Below are 20,278 nucleotides of genomic sequence, written 5' to 3'. Positions count from 1 at the left end.
ATACTAGGGATGCTGCAAGCCCATCCCTATCTGAGCAACAGGGCTCTACCATTGTGAGGCCCAGGGAAGTGAAGTCCTTTCCCAGAACCACGCACCTGGGGTCTAGTGCTGCAAGGACTACAGGATTCCTTTCTGGACTTCATCATCATAATCCAGAGCTTCAAGGTCCAAGGCCTGGCCTTTCCCCTGGGTCCCACAGTCATGGTCTAGTACAGCAATTCCCATAATGGGAGCCCCATTTCCCTGGGCCTCACAGCAATGATTCAGCACTGAGGGGTCCAGGGAAGGTGTTCCCCAGCCATGGTTTAGCACTGCAAGGCCCATTGGAGGGTAGACCCAACTCATGGACCTCAAATCCATTGTGTAGTGCTGCGGGTCCAATGGTGGGGCCTCACTGCCCTAGGACTAGCAGTCGTGGTCTATCACTGCAAGGCCTAGGGGAGGGGCACCCACTTAAGCTATTTCCTAGCATTGTGAGGTCTGAGGAAAGCCCTTGCCTCACATCCATTATCCAGCTTTACAAGACCCAGGGAAAGGGGCCCATTTCACTGGAGTTTACGTCTCTGTGAGACCCTAAGCCAACTGTTCGAAATATGGTGTAGTGGAGCATCCTTCCATGTGTCTCACAACCATGCTCTAGTGCTTCAAGGCCCAAGGGAGGTGTTCTCTCTCCCCCTGGCCCCAAAGACATGATGCAGAACCGTTAGGCTGAGAGCCATGTCTGCAAAAATCTCCTCTCCTGGGCCTTGCAACCATCGGCTAGCACTACAAGGGGAATGCACTTTTCCCTGGGCCTTGCTACTACTGCCCAGCGCTTTCAGGCCCATTTGTGAGGGGAGCTCAACCATGATCTAGCACCATGAAGCCCAGGGTAGAGGAGCCTTTTTCTCTCCTTTTTCTGAGGGGCCTCACAGCATGGGTTTATCCGGATCCCCTCCCTAGTGCCTCATAGCCGAGGTCTAGCGCTGTGAGGCATAGAGGACTCCTTCCTGAGCATAGCCACCCTGATCCAGAGCTCCAAGGCCTAAGGAAGGGGGACACACTCCCTGGGCCTCACCGCTATGGTCTAATATTTCAAGTCTCTGTGAGGGAAGCCCACTTCCCAGGACCTCAAACCTGAATGGGGCACTTGGTTCAGCTTTGTGAAGCCCAGAGGAGAGGAATTCAACCCCCTAGGCCATGGTTTAGAGCCGCAAACGGTAATGGAGGTGACCCCACTCAGCTGGGTCTCACAGTAATGTCCTGCAGTGAGACGATCAGAAAAGGAGATAATTTCTCTCTTTCTTCGTTGGACCTCACAGCTATGACACAGTAAGGCGCACAAAACGTCATTTGAAAACACTCTACATCGGTCGCGCTGCTTTGTTTATGCGAGAGTGCGGGCCAAAAGGGACAAAGACACTGGTGTGTGGCGCATTACAGGGTCCCAGCTGGTCGGACGTGTTCTTGTATTGCCGTCCAGAGGCATACTTGACCACGCCTGCCAGTCCCGCCCAATTTATTACCTGGACATCAAGTGACCTCCAGGTCACTACATTACATAGACCCTCCAGGGATTATCTCCCATGGTAGTGATCATGACACCATTAAATCACGGGCGTGACACTACATCCCTCCCAAAACACAAAACAAAACAACAGGGTTCAGACTGTTCACAGGTAAAGTACTATTAATTCATACAAGTTGATCTCGCAATCGAGTCGAAGGTGCAGGGTTGCTTCTCAACTCATACCGATAGCTGGTAGTTCGTCTGGCAGGTGACAGGGGCTTGTTAGGACTGGTGCCAGGACTGCTCTCTGGATCAGGTGGTTCAGGAGCACCACGTTGACACCTCTCGACACAGATCCCTCCACTCGGTCATCATCCGAGACGTCACCTGCGGTTCGTATTACCTTGTTCAAGGTTCGCATGAACCGCTCTACCTCTCCTTTGGCTTGCGGCCATCGTGGTGTTATCTTCGGTGTCCGATGCTGAGAGAGTTGAGGTATTCTGCGAATACCCTTCCTTGAAATAGTGGACCATTGTCCGTTTCAATCTCTTTGAGCATTCCGTGGGTGCCAGTTTTGGTATTACTTCTGTCGCTGTCTGAGACTGGATAGTTCCCACTTCCGGATAACATGAGAAATCATTGATTAACACCATCATGTGTTTGCCATCGGGCAGACTCCAGAAATTAAGGCTGGCTGTGACCCAGGGTTTTTTTGGTCGCTCTTCTGTTACTATGGGGACCGGCGTGCTTGGTTCTCCGGTCACTTGACACCAATGGCAGGAGCGTACTAGCTCCTCAAATTTCATGTCCATTATCGGGAACTCTCTTGGTCTTCACCATGCCTTGATGGTCAGCATGAGCTAGTTGAACCGCTCTATCGGTAATGCTGGTGGGGATCACTAGCCGGTGTCCTCGGAGGACGCAGCCCTCGCCACTGACAGTCAATTCTTGACGGACCCCGTACAGCCCTTCCATGGTTGTCTGTGCTTCTGGGGTGAGACAACACAATTGTTTCTGCATTGTGTGCAATGTATGGGTTTCCATTGCTCGCATGACCCACTGTAGGTGTTCATCCTTGGCGGTTGCTTGCTGGATAGCCTCTATGGAGATGGGCAGAGGTCGAGGTCTCTCTACTACACATCTCACATATTCTACTGTTTCCTGAGCCTCACTCTCTCCGGTGGGGGTGGCTGGCCTCGGATGCCTTGAGAGGTAGTGTTCCAGGTTGTTCGTACCAGGGCAATATTCAACCTTGCAGTTGTACTTTTGTTGTTCTAGCATCCACTTTTCGATATGAGGAGGTAGCTTGGAGGCGGTGCCATTAAATAGAGGGATCAGCGGTTCGTGGTAACAATGAACGGGTGTCCGTATACATACAGATGAAAGCGCTTGCACCTCCAATGAATGGCAATTGCCTCTCGCTCGATTTGCAAGTATCTTCTCTCAGTGTCCGTTAGGGACCAGCTGGCATATGCCACTGGGGCCCATTCATCGTCTTGAAGCTTCTGCAGGAACACCGCCCCTAGCCAGGTGGAGCTGGTTCTAACGCTACAGTAATCTCCCTCCTGGGGTCAAAATACCGCAGGGTGGTGTCCGCAGACAATGCATCATTTGTCGCCTTGAAAGCGCTCTCTTGGGCCGGACCCCATGACCATTCTGTGGTGGCTTTAGTCAGGTCCCTCAGTGGTTGCGTGAGGGATGTGAGATCTTTGATGTATCTTCGGCAGTAGTTTACATGCCTAAAAAACTACGGACTTCTGTTACACTGGTAGGCGGGAGAGCGTTCTTGATATCCGCAACTTTGTCAGGTCAGGAGCAACCCCTACTGATGAAAATACATAACCAAAGAACTGTAGTTTATTTTTTAGGGACTCACATTTTTCTCAGTGGAAAGTAAGACAAGATTCAAGGATGCGCTGAAGGACCCTCTTTAGTTGTGCATGATGTTCTGGAATGCTCTTCGTGTAAATCAAAATGTCATCACTGACGTTGATGACTCCAGGTAGGTCTCTCAGTAGTTCGCGAATGGTGTTCTGAAAAACTTCAGCCACGCTGGAAATACCAAAATTTAGTCGTCGGTAGCTGCGAAATCCCGCAGGAGTTGAAAATGTTGTGATGTATCTCAACTCCTCCGCTAGGACTAGTTGATGATATCCAGACCAAAGGTCTAGTTTCGAGAACCAGTGGGCTTCACTCAGTTCCCCAATGAAGTCCTCAATGGTAGGAGTCAAATGTCTTTCCCTCATTATCGCGGCCTTGGGTAGCCTCATATCAATGCAGATTCTGACTTCTCCTGGGTGTTTTGGTTTCTTGGCCACTACAATCAGCGATACCCACGGTGTTGGACCTTTTTCATTTTTCAATAATACCCACAGCCTCCAGTTTCTCCAGCTCCCTTTCCACAAGAGGCCTGAGGTGGAAGGTGATCCGTCGAAGGCGGAGGGCCACTGGTTTAATCGACCGATCTATATGTAGAGTGACTTCTTTTGTTTTTGAGGCACTTTATTCCTTTGAACACTTGTGGGAAGGATTATAGAATGTTGCTGAAGGTTTTTGGACATAGACGCCGAACATGAAAGTCACGATGCCTAGAGCTTCACCCATGTGACATCCCAAGAGTGAGCGCTCCGCAACATATACATACACATCTATTGCATGTGACCCATGACAGATGGGTGACCAGATCTTCCCTCTCAAGGTGAGTGGCTGAGCTTGTTGATAGGCAAAGACTCTAATATGTGTTGGCGTCAGGGGTGGTCGCGGCTGCATTGGTAAGTGGCATCTGCCATGACGTTGATGGAGGACCCTGTGTATACTATGGCTGCGACTGGACATCCTGCTATTAATACCTTGCACTTGGGCAGCCTCTCGTTCTTTTGTGTGGCAGCACTGACCATGAAAATGGAGTGCACTGTTTGTGTTTCATCTTCGTCTTCCATGTCACTGCCACGAGTTTGAATTTCGAGGGCGGTGTTTACAGTGGTTCGAGTTGGTGCACTTTTTGTCAGGCAGCTCACCTTGATAAAATGGTTGAACTTGCTGCATCCTCTGCACATCTTTCCGTTCCTTTGTCCGGACACTCCTACAGGGGGTGGGGTGATCCTCCACATCGACCACATGTTCTCTGCGGTGGTGGTTGTTTCTGAATTCTGGGTCTGTAGGGGGCAGGCGCAATTACAGCAACATGCTCTACTTTGACTGGGCAGTGCAGCGCTGCCTCCATGTGTGAGGCTCTCGCTTTCTACAGCTCCCCATTGTCAGAATGTCTAGTAGGGACCGTCCTGACTCTTCCAGGATTCATTCACGTAGCTTGGATATTGTACACCCTGAAATAATCTGCACTCTGATTTCGTCTTTTTCATCATGGAAGTTGCGCATGATAGCTAATTCTTTAAGCCTCATATAAAATGTGTCAATGGACTCCTCGGGGCTTTGCCGTGCTTGTCTGAATATGAACCTTTCGTAGTCGACATTGACCATGAGTTCAAAGTTGGCTTTGAGGACTACAATGAGGGTTAGGTGTGTCTTTGGTTCTGCTTGGACTGTTGTTTTAGATATCCTATATATGTCTTTCCCTCCTAAATGTAGTAACGTGGCCCTCATCTGTGCATTTTCGATTTTCATGGCTTCAAAAAATAACAGCACTCTTTTTACCAAGTCCTTCCATCTAGCGGCTTGTGCTGACGGGGCTCCCTCCAGTATGAATGGCTCTATGGGGGGTATGGTATCATCTTTGTAGGTGGGACGTGTCTTGGGGATACTCTCACTCTGTGCAAATGTCTCTGTGTACCTTGTTCTTTCTCCCAGTTTCTTCAGTGTTCTCTTTATCTTTGTTCTTTTCTTTTTTTTTTTTACTGTGTTTGTGTTTTTTTTTTTCTTTGATCCTGGCTGGTCTGGGGGGCAGGTTTCACAGTGGAGCACTCTCTTGGAGTGGGACGGCAGCACCAGTCTGTCGGGACACTGACGCTTTAGGAGGCTCCAGGGATGGGGGAGGGCAGGCCTACTCCAACTCACCGGCCCTTCTTGGTGAGTGCATTGCTCCCTAAAGGCTGGAGGGAGTCCTTTCTGCAGCGGAGGCATGGAAATGCCAGTGCTGTCAGCACAATGACCAGGGTGGCCTGGAAGCAGTTGCAATGCTCCGGGGGATGTAGCACGAGCACCGCAAGCCACGTGGCGAGGCTAGAGGCCGCTGCGTCACAGATTCATGCGGTGAGTCATCCTCATCGCCAGTGTGGTGCTTTGTTTATGCAAGAGCGCGGGCCAAAAGAGACAATTACACTGGTGTGTGGCGCATTGCAGGGCCCCAGCTGGCCAGGAGGGTTCCTTGAGGCATACTTGACCACGCCTGCCAGCCTCGCCCAATTTATTACCTGGACATCACATGACCTCCGGGTCACTACATTACATTGACCCTTCAGGGGTAACATTATGAAACACCCCTCCGAGATGATCTCCCATGGTAGTGATTGCGACACAGTTACGTCACGGGTGCGACACTACTGTGCATGGGACAGCTATCCCTACTGACCATGCCTAGTTCCGGGCCTGTATGAAATAGCAATTCACTCAACAATCAAGAAGCACATCTAGCCCAACAAAGCGTATTAAAAGTCCCGTTTCAATATCAGCACAATATCATACATTACTCATTTATGCTGTCTGTTCATCATATAGTACGCCTTTCTGGGCCCCTCAGGCAAACCCCGTCCAAAACCTCCCTTCCGTCCCCTTGTTAGGCGGGGCAAAGGCAAGTCGAAACAACCACGTGCACGACTTTGTTACAGAATTGCTTGACAGCAAAACTACGAGCAGTTCGGCCGCGCATGCTGTATCGACCAAGCACCAGACTGCCAAATGCCCAGTGGGGAGACACCCAGCCCTGTCCGGCTGCCACTAATGAAGGGCCTCTCTGATAAACCAGTTGTTTTTGAAAGTAGCTTGATTGGATTATTGTCACTAAAAGTATCACCATGTTTGCGGAAAATGAATTATGAAGCCATTCACGGTGGGTAAAGCAAACCACTAATAGTTTGCTGCTATGACATTTATGCGAGCTGGGCGCCTGGAGCTTTGACTGATTCTGTCATTAGAAATGGATGCTTTGCCGGTAATTACAAGCACCCGGCTGAGTGTTCACACAGTGCACGTCGTGTCTGGGTACAGTATGCGCGTCTCCTCGTTTGCTGCTGAGCTGAGGAGACACTGCATTATTGTAACCATGGCAGTCCTGTAAGGCTTATGGACACAAAGAACTGAGTACATACTCCGATTCAAGGGGAAAATTCCCCCGAGTGCCTGAAAGCGAAGCAACAACAATAGCATTAGCACGTTAGAGCAATATGAAAGGGAGGGAGCCAACCGGGGGGGGAGGGGGGGGACAGAGAGGGCGAAAGGTGTGAACTACTCGTACAGTTTAATGTAAGCACTAGAGTAGAGGTGGAAAGATACTGCCAAACAGCGAATAAGTGGGCTAAGCCAAGACATGATTAATTAATAAAGTCTCAAGCAAGAGGTGGGGGGGAGGGGTGTTTACAGACTGACAAAAACAAACACTTTTTTCTGTTTTAAAGGTCTTAAAAATATTTATTTTATGAAATAATTAGTTATAAGCACCCCTCACAATCCGCACTGCTCTCTGTAATGTACTTTAACTGGCGTGATTGCTGGGAACTCTGAAGCTCACCCCCCACCCCTTTCCTATTCTCACTGACCACACTCCAGCCCTGGTCTCAAGCCAACAGCAGAAAGAGACTGATCAAACAAAGCCAATAGTTGCAAGAGGTAGACCCAAAGCCCACTTGATGTATATATTGTTAGTAAAAATGTAAAAAAAAGTCTGGTTTTCAGCAGTGCGGTCAAATCCAAGCATAAAAAAAAACCAATCTGGTGAAAATGTTGATAAATATCATTTGATGGTTGGTATCCATGGATGGGAGGAGTGTGGCATATTTGTCAAGAGCTGACTGAGAATGACTTAGAGATAGAGAGAAGTTTCCTCCTCTATCTCCTAAAGTCACCTATGGAGTAGACGGTGAGTTGCTTGTCAGGCTTGTACCTTATCAGTTTTTCAAAACGTTTAGTGAGAACAGATTTGTTTTAGCCCTTTGAGCATTTCAGAGGGTCAACTTTAAGTAAATCTCCCAACATCCTTAAAGGCCCATGCACCTTGATCTGGAGATGTATTGCATACTGGGTTATCACCAAAAAGTAGCCATCCAGAACACCAGAACATGCCTCTCCGTATTATAATGAGAATCATGAAAAGTTCAATGCCTTCCCATTTCCCTGAAATTTCCAAATCTGCTTCAGTCGCCAAGAAATTGTACTGAATAGGGGTAATCTACTTGCCATACAATAATTCCAGTCACAACACCCTTCCTCATGAACTTAAAGATTCCAGGTGCGATCCTTCAGATCCTTGAAACACAAGTGTATCGCTAGCTGATGTTGAATGACCCAAATTACCAGCTAACTCTAACAGAACATGGATTGGCTGATTAAATAACTTCATATCAGGAAAATAATTGATGACCCATCTCTTCAATCACTAAGCCCCTGAAAGTATGTTCCACAGGTTTCTAGGCTCACGTAAGGAGTAGGTTTTTTAGAGGGTGTGCAGGGCACCACAGATGACCCCTTTATGCATAGTTATGAGACTTAGTGGAAGCGGGTGCAGCTCTAGTCTTTCATCCAAAGACTAAATACGAACAGACATGAGCCCATGCTCAACCAGAGAGTGCCTAAGCAAGTTTACACACAAGTCTGAGAACAGAAGTCTTGAAGATCTATTAGAGTGATCACCAATGAGCTGACATCCATTGACCTAAGTGCTTTCTGGTTCAAGCACATGAAATCCTTCACATGGGGTGGCATAATATGAGACGGAGCCAGGAGGCAAAGCCACCTCTCATCTCTCCTAAGGAAAAATAAATTATAATATCTTTATTTTAAGCTTCCCTTTAAGGACGGTTACGCTGTCATTAGGAGACAATCTGTGTCAGTGGTAATCAACAGGGGCACTTAACAAGCATTTATCAGATTTCTCAGAAGCAACCATATATGTGAAAGTTTTGTGACCAACAGCTCTGTTTCAAATCTAAGTATCAAGTCCTATCAGAATTTTAACATAAATTCAGAAACAGATCTTTGTTTCAGGAGGAGGGGGTTATACATGGAACCCTGTCACGAATTCCAGTATAAGAATTTTTAGACCATCAGGCAAATTTGGCTGGTGGGCATCCCTTTGCCTGAGCAATAAACTATTTGTTTCATTTTAGCTCCCCTTAACAGACATTTGTGGCAGCACCACAAGACAGCTGCAAAGAATTAAGTTAATATTGATAATTGGTCCTCCCACTTTTGCATTAATCGTTTATTTTAAGTATGAGCATGACAACTAATGAAGAAATAGAAACAGATGTCTTGTCCCTTCTCAGTTTATGGTTTGAGACTCACTGAGTTCTCGAACAGCTCCAACAATGGATCATCTCTTAAATAAATAAGGAATACCATTTTTTTTGCTTCTAATCACACACTGTTTCTTACATGTGTTTCTATTTCTCAGAACCAGTGCTCAGTTGCTTCACATAGCTAATATGAACCTCTATAAGTATCATAAGAATTAATTGCACACAGGCTCAGAGGACAAAGGACCTTATTTAGATCTTGCCGGTTGCACCGCCAAGCTGTGTCAGTGGCAGACCTGAGAAAACTTCCAAGTTGAAGGTCTTCTGTCTGCCGTACTTAGATATATTGCAAATGAGCCAAAGACCACCACAATGGAGTGTTCTTCCTAGCCATCAGGCAGGTGGGTTCCCCCAACCTGTATTTAGATGTTACAGTTGAACAGGCCAGTGCTTAATTTGTGCTTGTTGTTTCCAGTGCAGAGCACTGGCACTTATTTCTGAGGGCCGGCGCTTATTCTTCTGCCTCAAGCATTTTCTGTGAGCAAAAGACAATTAAAGAAAGACGGAGAAAGAGAAAACGAAAAAGCGTCATAATGGGAGAAAGCAGAAAGCTGCAAGATTGAGCTGAAGAGGCGGGAGTGGCTTGAAATGGATTAAAGAGGCTCAAGATGGCTTCAGGAGTAGGCTTCCTCAGTATTGCGTGTTCCCACATTTAATTGCAGCAGCCGCATGCTTAAGAGGAGGGCTTTGAGCACCGGCACGTTTTTATTTACAAATTAAGCACTGGGACAGGCAGTGTACTGCCGCTGGGTTTGTGACGGAGGGAGGACATCACAGGACCCAATGGACATCGGACAATGCCAGTGGTTGTGGAAAAGAGGTAAGTCTCACACACACACATTCTACCTTTCACATATGTGTCCTGCATCACACATGACACAACATACCACATACACACCATTATCCATTGCTATGACACCACAACCCCAACACAAACATGCTGCAAACTCACATACACGTAGGTCCACCACACAACATAAACACACTAGTGACACTGCACCCACACATGGCACACGGGGTGACACACTAGTGACACTGCACCCACACATGACACAACCACAACAGCCAACACACTCATCCACACAAACACACGCACACACAAGCACAGCAACACACATCACAACAGCGACTGTCACACAACATGCACCTGAGTTCTGCACATAGCAACACAACACAACATACACAACAACATCCAAACCATATGCAAGAGGTACATATACTAACACAACAACATCACCCAATACACCTACCACCACCTCACCCAGCCAATCGCATTACACACACATATACATGCTCTGACACACACACAACTAAGGAACAACATGACAGGTACATGTCCCCTTGCAATGTGCACACATAGGCACAGTTGACAGGTGTGAATGTACCATCATTCTGGTGCCAGCATTAATTTGGCTATGAATACTGATGCCAGAATGACAGTTGTGTATGTGTTTCGTATATGTTGTGCACATGTGTTCCCATTCATCTCTGGCCCACCTGTGTCCCCAACATATGCATTTCACAGTAATTAAAAAAATACTGTGACATGTATATATCTGCAGTGGTCCCGTGCCCACTTGCAGTGACCCCCCCGTACACAGCTAATTCAGGTTGCATACCTTCATGTCCAGCGGTGGGGGGGGGAGTGGGGTGTGTTTTCTCAGGGTTCCCATGGCAAAAGCAACAGATGGTCCTGTCCAGTTGTGTCCAGCTGGACACAGAAGTAGAATTGGGAGAAACTGTTAGTTTTCACACACTTTCTCCCCCCCAATCTGCCAAATCAGAAGTGTAGGTCGAGCAATCACTTTTTGCTTGGCGGTATGGAACATCCAAATCTGTTCGGCGGTAAGTGTGGTGAAGTTCAGCTATCATCCACTCTCTGCTATTGCACCTTGGTGGCAGATGTGATTCCTTGGCGGAGTTGATGGGTCTCGGGCGGGTTAAAATCTATCAGACCGTCAACATCTAAACACAGCCGGTAGACCGCCAAGGCGGCGGGTGGGTTTTCAGTCAGAAAACTGATTGCGGGACAATTACCGCCAACATCTAAAGCAGGCCTAAAGTCATTTTGAATCTACTAAAATCCAAGCGTGGTTGTTATATGACAGTGCACACCTTTGTTTAAGCCAAATGTGACTACAGTCAACATGCAGCAGAAAAATAGGCCTGGTGCATTTTTTTGCAATATTTAGAAACTAGCATAAACAAATTGACAGAAGCATTATAAATCCATCCAATGAGCGAAATATATCCAGAGGGGCATTGCTTATAGTTAGAAATTGGGTTTCATGTTGACAGAGGTATGCACCCTGATCAATGAGGAACCACAGTTCTAGTCAGAGTAGGGGCCATGCTAACCCTAAATCAACCTGTGCTCACTTTCTCTTAGCTTGGTACAGAGCAGACAGGCTTAACTTAAGAGGCAATGTGTAAAGTATTTGTGCAACACTTCAAACAATAAAACTCTGAAAACACCACTCAAAAGTACACCACACCTGGCAAGAAAAATAGAACTTAATTTATTAAATAAAACAAGACCAAAGCAACAAAATTCCAATAGGTATAACTTGAGATATGAAGTTTTAAAGATTAAACTGTAAAACAAAGCTTAGAAACAAGAAACGCCAACTGGGAATATCTGGTAGCGCTGGACTGGGTCAAAGTCAAAAGTTCCGTCTGACCGTGATGGAGCATGGACCAGCTAGAGGGACCTGGTTTGGTCCGCTGAACAAAAGTACCTCAATCCTGGTTGCGTCAAAGTCAAGGATGCGGGAAGCAGGCAGAAGAGATGCGTTGGTGTTGATCCCGCAGTGGCGGTGATGTGTCGATAGTCCTCACGCAGGAACAAAGATGCGTCGATTTTCTCCTTGCAACTCCGCTGATGCGTCGGGTCCAAGATGTGATGGTTCTGAAGCCGATGCCTCAAGGCCGTTCCATGCTGAGGAGGCATTGCGCTGACTCCAATCCACACAGAGTTGCCAATGCGCCGGTTCTGATCCAGGCAACAGGGGTGATGCACAGGTTCCAATCCATGCAGTGGTGGTGATGCATGGATTGGAACCAGCTTCAGCAAACACCTTAAGCCCACTTCCAAGGTCCAGGACTGAGGTGGCCCCACTTGGAAGGGTAGACTTACAGAGTTCAGGTGTAGATGTAGGTGGGTTGGTAGTATTTTGCGTTCCTGAGACGTCAATCAAGAGACCAGTCAGCTGGCCCTTGGAGTAACTCTGGGTTCTGTTTTGAGAGATGCAGGTCCAGTCCTTCTCACATCCAGGGAAGATGGCAGCAGGCAGCAGGTCAGCACAGAAAAGCAGGAGTCCAGAAGAGTAGCAGTCCAGCAGAGTGGAAGTCCTTGTTGCAGCGCAGCCGTCCTTTTTCCTGGCAAAGTATTTACAGCTTCAGAAGTCTTATGAGTTGGTGGTGTCATAGGCCCAATACCTATACCCAGTTTTGACTATAAAGTGTGGGAGACCTCATTCACAGGCCTTTGAAGTGCACAGAGGTCCTGCCCTTCCTGCCCTGGCTCCAGACTCACTACCGGCCCTTTGTGCAGAGACAGGTATAGCCTATTCAGGTGTAAGTGTGAGGCTGTGCACAGCTCCTCCCACCCTTGCTGCCCAGGATGGCCCATCAGGATGTGGATGCCCCGTCAAAGCACACCTAAGCTTCCATTGTGTGTGGCTGTCTAGGGGAAATACACAAATCCCAGATGTCACCCACCTCAGACAAGTGATCACAGACAGACAACACGCATCAATGGCTAAAGTAAGAAAATTCCAACTTTCTGAAAGTGGCCTTTTCAGAATTACAATTTAATATCCAACTTCACCATAAATTGTGATTTTGAAATGAGATTCCAGGAACACCAAAATCTAAAAACATATCTCTTTCAGATTGTGAATTACACTGATAAAATGTAATAAGGTAATCCCAGTGTTACCCTATGGAAAGATAGGCTTTGCTGTAGTGAAAAATGACTTCAAAGTTTTTCACTAAAAGGACATGTAAAACCTAAAAGAACATGTTCTTCCTTTTAACTACATTGCACGCTGCCCTCTGGGTTGTCCAGAGCCTAACGTAGGGGTGGCTTATATGTATAAAAGGGATAGTTTGGGCCTGACAACAAGGTTATTTTGCCAGGTCGACAGGGCAGTGTAAAGTGTACCTACAGGCTCTGCAACAGCATGGTTAGGGGCTACATCAATTAGTGCTGCGTGCCCACAGGTAGTATTACATTTGTGAGCAAATGGCACATGTAACACACTGTACTAGGGACTTATAAGTACATTAAATATGCTATTATGGATAAGCCAATCTTACCTCATTTGTGGTAGAGGACACTTGTTAGCTGTGGTAAAATGCACAGAGTCCTAAAGCCAGCAGAAACTAGGTCAGAAAAGTGGAGGAGATAGGCAACTAGTTGGGGAAGACCACATCAAGGCTGTCAGGTCTAACACTTATGTTTCACTTTTCACCAGATTGTTACACCCAATGCTACACGAAAATGTCCCATACCATACTTACTAATATCAGTAACAATGGGACCTGCTCTTCACAAACAAAAACTGTAATTTATGAAGTGAAGCTCTTAAGTTGTAAACAGTCTACACACTTGGACATAAAGATGTAATATTCCTGAAAATGTATTTATTAAATTTATTTATAAGGCTCTTCATTTCATTGACAGCAGCTTCAGAGGACTTTGGTTCGATCAAGAAAAAAGTTGCTGGTGTCATTTTCGAACAGTGTGAATGGTGTTCTTGAGTTTCAGTGCAAGTGAGTATTTGAGAAGATGGATAAGCATTAATAGTGGGAGGTCCTCGTGCAGTGGATATGGGTCAGCTCTTAGGCATTTAACAAACCTATGGAAGTTTACGCAGGCAATGCATCACAGAATCCGGTAAAACTTTCCCAAGATAAACATATCTAGGATGCTCGTCCATATACAGCCACCTACTTCCTATGATGGTGGAATGCAATGTACTAAACATCACAATTTTCTTTCAGCCTCTCGGGTGCTTCGAGGCTTATAATCAAGGCCAGTGGAATTTCATAGAAAGGGTGGCATCAGGTAGGTGGGAGTTTGTGTAAGATATGCTGCAAAAAAAAGGCAAATTATGTGTCATTCCATGACTGTATTATTTGGCAATTTCGACATTTTAAAACATAATACTTCTTGGCAAGTGTTTCACCTCATTAGTATTAGTAATCACCTAAATGCAGCAACATATACAACTGAGACATGACTGGTTAACGCTTGCAAAGGGTCTTCAACTCTGCTGCACCATGTGTGGTGCTTTTTTATGTCACTTGTGATTCCTTTGAGCTAGGAATTTTTGTATGATGGAAATCTGTAAATTACGCAGTATAAGGTGGATGGCAAAGGCTCCCCAACTTGGGAAAGCCACGCATATGCCGGTGAGCCGGGGCCTGAACCGACATCACTGCATGTGACATTGTGGCCTTTCGGTGGGGATCGAGCAGGATTGGATGGCCGGGGCACGGCATTAGGAAGCACTAAAGCAGTTTTTGATTATTTATCTACCATCATTCTAAGTCACTTTTCAATATCCACTTTCTATGGGTTACAATCCAACGGCATACACTTTGGGCCACTATGGCAGAATGTTGTGTCCAAAAAGACGTGCAAAAATGTTGTCCCCAGATTATCAGTGAAGTATATATAACGGTAAATGTAGATTTACGAGGGTAAGTATAGATTTACTATTCTTAACTTCACATCTACTTACCTTGAGGCGATGTTTATTGTCCGGGTGCATACGTATGGAGTTAAGCATGTGCAAAATGTCGTCAGCTATGTACTTACAAGGACCATCGGCAGGGCCATAGTTGAGGAAGAAGAGGCCTATGACCATGAGGACGATAGTTCTCCAGGTAATTTTGCGGAGAAGCTGGAGACGTGTCACTCCTCTCTTTAACAAGGCAATGAAAGCGAGTGCCACCGAGGTCCCGATCATAAATACAAACCTGCAACAGAAACTGGTCATGGTCAGAAATGGGGAAGTAGCTAGAGAGACTCCATCTCTTTAAATATGTTTTATGGGTGATGTTTTAAATTCAACCCCCAGCAGCTTAAATTAGAAGGGACCCCCATTTGCACATAACATAACTGTAGAATTTCATGATCGGTATCTCCTTCACCCCAAGAAACCCCCAAGATCATGGTATCCACTTGTGCCCAGAGACATCAAACACTTTAGGGATCCACTATTCTGTGTATATATGACTTAGACCTTTGTTCACTAATCTTGCATCAGGTCCAGATTCCTGCTTTCTGTCTCATCTTATACTCCATCTATGCAATAGTCACCATTCCCTCATCTCACATGCCTTTTTAAAAGAATTACAACGGCAGGATTTCTGTTACTCTTGGTAATGGCTTTTGAAATTTACATGAAAAAAGCAGCACTGATGACTTAGCTAAACAGAGAGAGATATTCATTTAATTAAATATTTTTTGGAAGTCAAGCCTGGCACTGAGGAGATCCTCCGTCAACCTCTGCAATAAATCCTACAGAAGCCTGTCAAGTCTTCCTAATGACCAAAAAGTGAGTGCAGACTTTATGCCAATGGAGAATGAGCCACAAGTTTTTCATCCATTTGATCTATTCTCCTCCCCTCCTTTTCTGGAAGTGCTGATGAGGAAGGCAGAGACTAGTGGATATGTGAATTCTATGATAAATAATATGGGTATCATCCTGAGAGAAGAGAGTCTTGCTCTTGTGGGCAACATTTTTTTATCTAGGCACATAGTAACAGCCATATTGGTAGCCAGACTACAGAAAATCTATATTACTACCTCAATGATGTCTGGAACCAATGGAGCTGGAGCAAGTGGCTTCACCAGTACAGAGTGATCTAGAGGTTTAAAGGTCACCTAGAATTTTGGGCAATGCAAATTAGATGAATATACATCTCAATGAGGTGCTCAAGACGTGCCTTTAGCTGAAGTCATTATAAACTTCAGACTATGATATCGTTTTGGAGTGTGAGGTTGCCTCAGACTACAAATTCGCCTCAAAGTGTGAGATGTAGTTGCTCACTTACTACAGGGTAGATGTGTCCTTGGAGTCATATCTCATAACCAATTCAACCCTGATCCCCAAGTTCAAGAGTGAAACTTGATGGAACATGAAGATTGTTCACCACAAGAGACTAGCTGTCAGAACCCTTTTCAGAGGGCCAGGGAAAAATGCAGCGGCTACTGGTTCCAAATGTGGTGGTTGAGGCCTTTCACTCCTGATGTCCCTGGGCTGAGCCTAGTATGGATCATGAGCAACTGGGCCAAGTACCCCTTTGGCACTTGACTGTCAATGGTAGTTGTGGTCAAGCAGTAAAAGGCTCCCATATGAGGAAAATATAGATACGGGTAAGTGAACATGGCTCATAACTCAAAGAGCAGACGGTAAGAACAATAAATCAATGTGCAGTCTAATACGGTGGTCTCCTCTGGCATACAGGGTCAATGCGGCTACGCGGTACGGGCCTGACGCTTTCTGCACTGCACTCCTCTCACAGCATACGGAGTCTAGAAAGTTCCTGCACACTAACAACGACCTAATCAGTGCACAGCCATTCTCCTTATGTCTCGCTCAGGGAGTGCTCTCAGTAGGGCTCGCCACTGGACCTCACTCCCTCAAATACTCTCCTCTTCCTCACAGGGCACACTGGTTTTGGCAAGATTGCGCTGGTGCTCCGGGCTCTGAGGAAGGTGATCTTGTTTTTCCTTGGGTGATGTCTCCTCCACCAGCAAGGAGACAAGCAGGTAGTTGCCCCAATGCTCCTCACAGACAAAAGTCATGTAGAGTTTCCCCTTATCACACAGGCCATCTGGCTGCTTGGCACATTACAAACTTTGGGGTCTCAACCTCACCCTCTTATAGACCATTTCCAGACACAAAAATGTGATTTCGGGTCCCAGGCTTTGAAGTTTTATGTTGGGGTTCTGATTCTTTTGAAGTCTCCACATCTCCTTCTCTTCTTTCCCCTTGGGAGGATGTCTGTCACAGCAGGCAGGACTCTGAAGCAATTGACTCCAAAAACAATTAATGGGGGTGACCAGAGGTCAGTCCTGGATGTAAGCCACAGTGATATGTTCATTAAAAGGACAACGCCAGGCACCAATTCCTACTCCCTTCTCTTTATGATTCCCTTAGCATTCCCGTCTCTGTCCTCAGATGTTTCCAGGTCCATTCCTTGTGATTTATCTTTGAACCAAAGAGCAACCTTTTGAAGTTTAAAGAAAGGGTCCCTTCCTCCAATTTGTCTCACTCAGCTCACAGGAATGCAGCAATACACAAAGCTGTCCGGGCTTCTCAAAATGGAACCCAGGGTCCTTCATGTATTGTAGCAATGTGGCAAACTTACTCAGTGTATATTCATAGCACACAGTACTGTCATCTCCATGAAATATGCCACTACAGACACACATGCATCCAGTGCACACACTCATCTGTGGGCACTACTCAGTACATTAGCCTTATTGTACTGTACCGAGGTGTACTATTTGAAAACACATTCACTGCCAGCACATACACTTATCATGTGGGGACTGCACAACAGTTCACTATTCATGTACTGTACTTCACATAAGCACACATACAACTAGCACATACTTTTATTGCGCCTGCACTGCATAGCACTACATCTCTCATGTCATCTAATCCTAGCAGGCATACATACACTCAGCATATGAACAAATTCCCCATGTACTACACAGCACTGCTGTACCCCTGTACTGTACCCTTCCCAAGCATACTTATATCCAGTGCACTCACTACTCCTGCGCTGCGCAGCCCTTCACATCTGCCTGATTTAGACCAGGGGTGAGTTAAGCACACAGCAGTGGAATGTTTAAAAAGGCAAGCGACCCTGTAGGCCTCACTACAGTGGCACAGCGTAAAAAGGACCTGTTCACTACTACTGATCCCTACACAGCATGCTGGTACTACTGCGCTCGTGCAGCGTTACTATTGGTGAAGTCGGTAGCCTTCCAGCACTCTGAGAGTAGCTCTTTGGGCACCCGCTCCCGATCGAATAAGACCACAATCCGTGAGACAGGCCCATGTCATGGTGCACATGCATGATCCATGTTTACCTATGACAAAAAAATCAAGATTAGGGATCCAGACATCAATACAGTTGGGAACTCAATCATGCATAGGACTTATCTGTCCCAACACCAGGTTTCTGACTATCAAGCAGATTTGGCTGAGGGAGAAGCCCTTAGCGTTGACTGTTTTGACATTGAATGTAGCCTCAATATAGAAGGGTTGCTAGATGGCATAGTATTCTTAGGTGTTGAAAGGGTGCTTGCCTTGAAATGGGGGCTCCAACGCCGAATAATGTTACAGTGAAAACGTTGATGCGGATTCCTTCTTTAGCATAAAATGCATAAATCGAAAGAGACAGGGCCAAGAAAGTCCTCAGTTGGGCACCTTTATTTCTTGTGTGATTATTAGAGAGGCAAAAGAAGGTTCAGCATACTTGGAGGAAGATTTGAAGGCTGCAGGCCTCAGAGAGCCTCTGCTGCTAAGTGTTTTGTGGAATCTTCCTACATGCCATCAAGGCTGATGCCTTCACGGTTCGTGAGATTTATTCTGAACAATTTCTGATAAACATCCACGTTGTCTAACAAAGTGTGACTTATCAAATAAACGAGTGCAAGGATAAAGAGCAAATAACACAATAAAAATAACACAACAGGTGGGCATTTAGAGGGGTGTGTCCCAGCACGAAATAGCATAAAAACTTTAGGGAGAGAAAGCTGTATATCACTCCAGCTTTCCTAATGAACAATTTTTAATGACGTGAATGTTTCTCTATCAAAAATAATACATAGGGCCAAAGCACGATAGAGACTTCTTACCGCCCTGTGAGCATTAACTGTTGTGGTGTGCCCTTTCCTGAAAATACACGACATTGACTGCTCATGTCTGCTCCACTTTGAAGCACTGTATCCATTGCTTTGAAGCTGGATTCTTACATAACGTAACGATATTTTGTTAGGAAAATTGACCGTTTACCATGCACTCATTTGAGAACATATGAATCGTAGCACAGCATGGGGGTCTCAGTTTAGCAACAGAATCTTTAAACGTCTTTCCGTTTGTGTTTTTTTTTTGGCAATAGGATTGAGAATTGCTCAGTTGAAAATGTCACAATTGAAGTTTAGACTCGAAAGTACAATTAAGTTTGGCAATTCTTGCACAAATTATGTTTTTTCACTCAAGAACTTAGTGGTTCAGAGAGAGAATTTCCTCACTTGCTGTCAGGCAGAATCTCCATAAGTGGCCACTACCGCTTTACGATTGCCAATTCAAAAGATGTAAAATGCATTCTATGTCAATTCAGTCACTCATCGGATGCCCCAGAGGACACCTGCCTTCCTATTATATGGCACCCTAAGAGCTACACCTCATCCTAGCCGAGATGGCTTAAACCCTGCAAGCATTAGATAAAGAGACAAGAAGTGTGGGGTGTCGGAAGAAAGGGGCATGAGGTAACCCTAGCATTGGCAGCACTGGAGGCGACTCATTTGAAGGTGGAGTCCTTTGAAAAACGTTGCTCTCCGCACTTATTTCAGAAAGGAATCATTGCTTTCTGGTAACTTGTGCATGCTTTATCCTTTTCCAGTGACATACTCTATCTTAGTCCCGTCTTAAAGGGCAAAAGAAGTGTGCTCACTCATTCATATCTTCACAATGAGTGGGTAATATTTTCCAAAACCTTCTCATGAGGCACCATTTTGTCACGCTAGCACTAGTGCTCTAGCACCTGGGTCTCCTATCCCTCTGCTGCCAATTACTCGCAGAGAAACTGGCAAGGGGATTTTTTTCAATGCACAGCCAAACATAAACACAATTAACACAATCAGGTGTTATCAACTGCACAATTTCAGTGGTGAAGGGTGGAGAGTCCCTTATTTCAGTTCAGGCGTGTCATACATTTTTGTGGCAAAAACTTAGGGGCATATTACAAGAAAGTGGTGCATCGGCTCGATGCACCACTTTTCTTGCGTTGCCCCAGCCCCACCTTAACACACCATGTTTATGGCCTATTTACAATACGGAGTGCCATGGCAGTTGTTAGGACAGTAGCATCAACATCTGTGACGCTACGGTTTAAGCAGGTGTTAAAAATGACGGGAAAATGGCGCTGTGAAATGTAAATTTCACTGCCCCATTTTTTTGGGCCTCCCTCGGTCGGAACGTCCCCCTTGCATACATGATACCTGGTGCAGGCATAATGTGGCGCAAGGGAAGCATTGCGCCACTTTGTAAACACAGCGCGGGATAAAGGC

At 45.9% G+C, this 20,278-nt stretch overlaps 1 protein-coding gene across 2 annotated transcripts in view; it reads right to left on the bottom strand.

Annotated features, from left to right (window-relative positions):
* Positions 1–20,278, bottom strand: part of LOC138300602 (heparan-alpha-glucosaminide N-acetyltransferase-like) — a 1,159,463-nt gene that overhangs the window by 421,478 nt on the left and 717,707 nt on the right. For both annotated transcript variants that reach the window (XM_069240195.1, XM_069240196.1), the window contains one exon: positions 14,783–14,943. In XM_069240195.1, the coding sequence (XP_069096296.1) occupies positions 14,783–14,943 (161 nt within the window). The remainder of the gene's footprint in view (positions 1–14,782; positions 14,944–20,278) is intronic.

Source organism: Pleurodeles waltl, chromosome 6 (genome assembly GCF_031143425.1).
Source record: "Pleurodeles waltl isolate 20211129_DDA chromosome 6, aPleWal1.hap1.20221129, whole genome shotgun sequence".
NCBI lineage: Eukaryota > Metazoa > Chordata > Amphibia > Caudata > Salamandridae > Pleurodeles > Pleurodeles waltl.
This window is presented reverse-complemented; position numbering and strand designations above follow the sequence as displayed.